At 34.5% G+C, this 5,590-nt stretch overlaps 1 protein-coding gene across 1 annotated transcript; it reads left to right on the top strand.

Annotated features, from left to right (window-relative positions):
* The first annotated feature begins 679 nt into the window (after positions 1-679).
* LOC112098484 (chaperonin CPN60-1, mitochondrial-like) lies at positions 680-5,376 on the top strand. Its single transcript, XM_024184923.1, has 17 exons — positions 680-717; positions 837-882; positions 1,007-1,093; positions 2,019-2,178; positions 2,312-2,499; positions 2,649-2,744; positions 3,175-3,279; positions 3,431-3,508; positions 3,601-3,684; positions 3,929-4,009; positions 4,092-4,151; positions 4,271-4,348; positions 4,456-4,551; positions 4,653-4,752; positions 4,835-4,959; positions 5,071-5,173; positions 5,294-5,376. Exons 1-17 carry the CDS (start codon positions 680-682, stop codon positions 5,374-5,376), a joined length of 1,608 nt encoding a protein of 535 aa, XP_024040691.1.
* Positions 5,377-5,590: the final 214 nt, after the last annotated feature.

Below are 5,590 nucleotides of genomic sequence, written 5' to 3'. Positions count from 1 at the left end.
TAATTTTGTTTAAATTATTATGGTATATTTGTGTATGTATTAGTTAAACAATTATTTTGTAACAATAAACATGACTTAAATGCTTAGTCGAAATTATTTTTGATTTATCTCCAGCAAGTGTCGCAGAGATGAATGCTACAAGAGATGGAATTGCAGCTTTTATGTGGCATGATTACATACGTAATGTATAATGTGTATCATGTAGTTTTTTTATAATTATTTTGTTTAAATCATGTGTTGTAATATATATCTTAATTATATAGTGTAAAAACAATGACAATGTCAAACTTCTTTTTAATTAATGTTAATTCTTAAACTTTATTATCATATAATTTTTTATATTAAATTTGGTTAAATTATTTTGTTGTATTTGTGTGTATTAGATAAATAATTATTTTATGACTATAAATATAATGTAAATGATTAGTAAAAACTGTTTTTGAAAAAAGCATTACCAAACGCATATTATCTGTTTTTATCATTTTCAACTGTGTCTACCAAATGCATATTACTGTTTTCAGTTTTAAAATATAGGATACAGAAAATGATACCAGACGCATATTTAAATTCGAAATACAGTAACTGCAAAACACCATTTTCATTTTCGTTTTTATTCTCAGAAAATACAGATTCAAAAACAATACCAAACAGGCCCTAATAGTCCCCAAGTCCACAGACCATGAACAGGTTAGCCTCCAGTCTTGCCTCCAAAGTCAGGTACGGTCTTTCTGAATTTCTCTCTGTTGATAGTTCGGAAGATCTATCTTTTATTTGTTTTGAACTTCTGACTTTCTTTATTATCTGTTTCTGTTTTTTTTCCCCAATGTCAATGGCAGGGTGGCTAAGAACATTATCCGGCCGGCTAAAAACAGTATCCGGCTGGTGAGACTGTCCTGTTTTCTTCTATATATTCTCTCTGTTATTTATTTTCAATCTCTCTCAAGAGTTGCTATTTGGTTCGTGGCTTATTTATTTATGGAAAATTGTGGTACGTATTCTGTATCAGGTTGGAAGTAGATTAAGTTGGGGCAGAAACTACGTTTCTGGTAGCGAAGAAACCCCTTATAATAACAAACTCATCAACAGGCCTATAGTGAGTCACTCATCCTGTAAAAATTTAACCTTTTTTTTTTGTTCTTCTTTATATTAATCGCTGCTGTGTTTTGTATCTGATTTGCTGTAATTTTGAGCGAAAATTTTATTTGAAAACTTTTAAAGGAGTATTTGAAATCAAAGTGCATGTTTTGGGAGTGCTTGTTAAACAAGTTATTATGTAGCAAATTAAAAATAATATAGCAAAACAGCCTAACTGCCGGCGATCACAACACCGCCATCAAACGGCTACAAACTGAGGTTCAACACCGTCGTTGAAGAGATTGGCGGCATTCAACCATAATTCTGGTGGTTTTCGCAGCCAAGCTTGCCACCGTGTAGCAGCGGTGGCCGTGAGTTAAGAGAGGCTTTTTTTCCTCCACCATGCCTCCAATGCCAGCGAAATTCATGCCCTTTTGAAATTTGTGATCCTTTGATCTTTGACGCCTTTTTTATTGTTTTATATAAATATTTAAGAGTCGAATTAGTTTATTTATTTATTATCTTTTTTAGAAGGGAATTAGTTTCTTGATGGAAAGATGAATTGGTTTATATTTTTTAATAAGTAATTAATAAATATATTTAAAATTCTTATTTCCTTTTATACATATAACTAAATTTTTGTACATTTTAGTCATTATGCATAAACAGCCCCCCAATTTTAGGACTAATTTACCAAATATATCTAACAAATTATTATAGAGTTGATTGTCTCATAATCTAAATTTAGCAAACGTGTTTGAAATTTTTTCTAAAGCTGATTATTTCGAAATCTAACACAATGGTGATTGCTTGGGAATCCAATGCAATCCCAAACTTGGCCTAAGACTTGTTGCAACAGTATCTCTGCATGTTGTTTGCTCCTCTTCAATAATGTTGGGTTGTTTTGAGATGCCTGTTAATGTTATTGGATATTGGTGTTGCAGGATCGTGATGTTACAGAAGAGGGTTTTGCTACAGTTGGCAAAATTGCAAAATGTGGGCACAAAACTGATGCCAACCTTACATGTGATACGGTGGAAGAAGGTGTCTGGCTGACAGCATTAGGTTATTCGGATGAGCGTGGTGAGGGTTTTGATAGTCAAGGTATGTACCGACAAACTATATTAATTGGAAAATGGTTGTCTTAGATGTAAGCTGCTATTTCGCTGGTGGAATCTCCTAAGGATGGGCTTGATTACTCATTTGAAGTTTGATTATGTTTGTTTGCACTTTGCAGTCATCAAATATAGGCCTATCCTGACTTATACCTTGGACGATGCCTTGAGAAGTGAAGGATTCGAGGCGGTCAAAGCAGGAATGAGTGCTAATCTAATAATTGGAGAAATTTATGAAGCAGTTTGGAGAGTTTGTCAATACTTACGTCGCATAGCACGACCGGTCAGCGGATACGGAGAAATCGTCCAGGTTTATTACTTACTGAATATTGCTTTGTTTAGGAGTTGGGAGGATTATAATATGGACAATGGATAGAGGTTGTTTAATTTTAATGGATAGTAAGGTCATTTATTTTGATATGCCTGCAAACTAATTTTTTTTTTTTTTCCTCTATAAAGGTTGCGACAGCTGCAGCAAATGGAGACAAAAAGACTGGGGAGTGGGTAGCCAAGGCTATTGAGAAACTTGGAATAGGTGGTTTATTTTTTGTAGATGTAAGTTGCTTGTTCTATTTATGACATTCTTCTGTTTTGAGCCATCTTGGTTTGAGATTGCTTTGGCATGGTGTTCCACTTGTAATTTACCTTTCTTTTTCTTTTTTTTTTCCTTTATCATTTTACAAAACTTGTCGTTGATTTAAAGTTTTACAAGATTCTGTTTTGCTATTAAATTTAACTCTTTTCAATTAATGGTATTTTTGACCAATTCCATGACCCGGGGTTATCTTTAATATTAAGACATACCTTAGGACGAAGTGGGACGTGACAAGTAACATGTTACATGTGCTTTACTTCTGCTTAATTCTCTTCTCCTTCGCATGAATAATTTTTTTTTACTTCACAGTATTATTTGTTTCATTAACCCTTTACATAGAAAAATTTGGGTCATTCAAAAATCTTAGAAGCCGAGACAAATTTGTTGCAGGGGAAGAGAAGATGGAAGACTAGATTAGAGTATATTCAGGCAATGAAAGTAGATTGGGGCTTTGTGTCCCCTTCCTTCATCACCAATATGAATTCTGCAACATGTGTAAGTATTTCAATAAATCACTGTACTTCTTTTTTATGGCTACTTTTGGTACGTAGGGAATCAATTAACAAGAATCGCGCTTGTTTTACCAAAAATGTATAAGGTTGTGTCTTTCTTCGGCTTAATGCAGCTATTGTTTTGTTTTTGCTAGATTTTGACAAATCCATTCATTTTAATCCATGCGAATAAAATTTTGACTGAGGATGTTGTAAAGCAAGCAATTAGACCGGTATGCGAGAGTGTTTTATGCAGAAATGGGAAGCTTTAGTTTATTTACTTACAAATTAACTGAATCTTTTTTTCCCCTTTTCTTTTCGGTAGAGACGACCTCTATTGATTGTAGCCGAGGATGTAGAAATGGAGCTGGTCAGATCTCTGAGACGGTCTTATCGTGGGAAATCAAAGGTTTTCTTATCAAAATAGAAAAATATGAGAATTAGATAGGGCACAAGAATTCACATAGTTCCTCCTGAGATCTGCATTCACAAGTGAAGCTGGCTTAGGAAAATTTACAGATATAAAACTAAATTACAATTGAACACATGAGAGTATAGGTTACAAATAAAAGACTTGCTTAATTTTACATATCATGCATTTACTTTTAGTTTTACAGAAGATCGTTTTATTAATTTGGGTTTATGAATTGAAGCTTTGTGTTGTCAAACCTCCAAAATGTGAACATAATGGAAAGGCAATCATGCAGGACCTTGCGGTCTTCACTGGAGGCCAGGTGGGCTCATTTGGTATTCCCACCAGTTTTGCATTACTTATGTAATTCACAAACCAATGTCATACTATCTTTTCACTTTTAGGTTGTAACTGGCGAATCAGATATGAACTTTGTACCACAAATGCTTGGTTCATGCAAAGAGGTGAGACATGTAATGTACAAATTGTTTTTGCTGTATAAGTCCTTGCCCTAGATCATTTCAATTGTCAAGGGCATGTTTTGTTGAAATAGGATATATTTTAGCCATTTCCACCATTGCAGGTCAAGGTGTCACAGGATGAGATGGTTATCATTGGTGGGTCTGGTGGCCAAGAAGACATTGAAGAAAGACGTAAGGAGGTTGGTTGTGGCTCTTTTTGACATGTTTTGCAACAATTTTCAGACTTTTCGTTTGTGTTCATTTGTTATTTGAAATTATTCGGTACGTTCTGTTATTTTTGTTTCAGTTAAAATTCTCAATTATGTCGAGCACTTCAAATGATGAATTAAAGTTATTAGAAAAGAGGCTTGCAAAGTTTTCTTGTGAAGTGGCTTATTTTAAGGTTTGTTTGTCTGAAGTTGTGTTTTATTCTAGCATGTTAGCCGCACGAAATATACAGTCCTTTGTTGAAAACATATTTAATAGAGACTGTTTTTATGTAAGGTTGGTGGTGATAGTTGTGCCGAAGTGTTCAAATATTGTTGTAGAGTTTACAATGCCATAACTGCCTCCTTGGCTGCACTTGATGGAGGAATTGTAGCTGGTAAGCCTTATATTTTTAGAATTTTGTGTGGTCGACCTTGTTCGGTTCATGAATCACATTTTGATTTCTGGTGAATTTGTAGGTGGCGGGGTTGCACTTCTTCATGCGTCGAAGGAGCTAGAGAAATTGCACACTTCGTGGTATAATGAAAAAAAAAAACGAAATAATAGGATGCTTGGTGTTCACCTTGTACAGAAAGCTCTCAAGGTATTTGTCATTTTCTTTGCATACTATTTTTCAATTGTTTGCTTTTCAAATCTTACTGGTCAATACTACTCAGGCATCAGCTTCCTAACAAATTTGAGGTTGCGTGTACAGGCGCCTGTGTGCTCAATTGCTCATACTGCTGGATTTGACTATTCAGTTGTTGAGAAGCTACTGGAGCAGGACAATCCTGACCTTGGATATGATCCGGCTAAAGGTTTGTTTTTAATAAGTAAAAATAGAAACAAAGACTTGAGAGTTATTTTGTGTTGTTCCCAATGTGCATTGAGTTGGGTGAGACTGCTCTCATCATAGTCTTTGTTTTATTTTTCACCAGGTGAATTTATCGATCTGATCGAGTGTGGAAATGTTGATGCGGCACTATTGATAGGCTTTGAATTAAATGATGTCGCATGGTAACTAGTTTAACCTCTTCAATATCTTATTAAATTTATGTTATTGCTATGTACATCTAGCTCAGTTCACAGACCCTCAAGAGGTGTCGTCCATTTTCCATTTTATGTGACGGTAATTTCTACTAAGCTTATGTTAGTTCTCTAATTAAGCAAATACCAATTATTGTTTGTGTAGGCATTCTAATTGTAACTTTGGTACAAGATGCTTAGAGCTCCAG

The sequence above is a fragment of the Citrus clementina genome, unplaced genomic scaffold (assembly GCF_000493195.1).
Source record: "Citrus clementina cultivar Clemenules unplaced genomic scaffold, Citrus_clementina_v1.0 scaffold_5, whole genome shotgun sequence".
Taxonomy (NCBI): domain Eukaryota; kingdom Viridiplantae; phylum Streptophyta; class Magnoliopsida; order Sapindales; family Rutaceae; genus Citrus; species Citrus x clementina.
Note: the sequence above shows the minus strand (reverse complement) of the source record. Positions and strands in the feature narration are given on the sequence as shown.

Bases quoted from the DNA above. Each gene is read 5' to 3' on its own strand.
- LOC112098484 (XM_024184923.1), top strand. From the start codon at position 680: ATGAACAGGTTAGCCTCCAGTCTTGCCTCCAAAGTCAG. The intron at 2,500-2,648 runs GTTTATTACTTA...TCCTCTATAAAG, and splicing joins GATACGGAGAAATCGTCCAG to GTTGCGACAGCTGCAGCAAA. The intron at 3,685-3,928 runs GTTTTCTTATCA...TATGAATTGAAG, and splicing joins CTTATCGTGGGAAATCAAAG to CTTTGTGTTGTCAAACCTCC.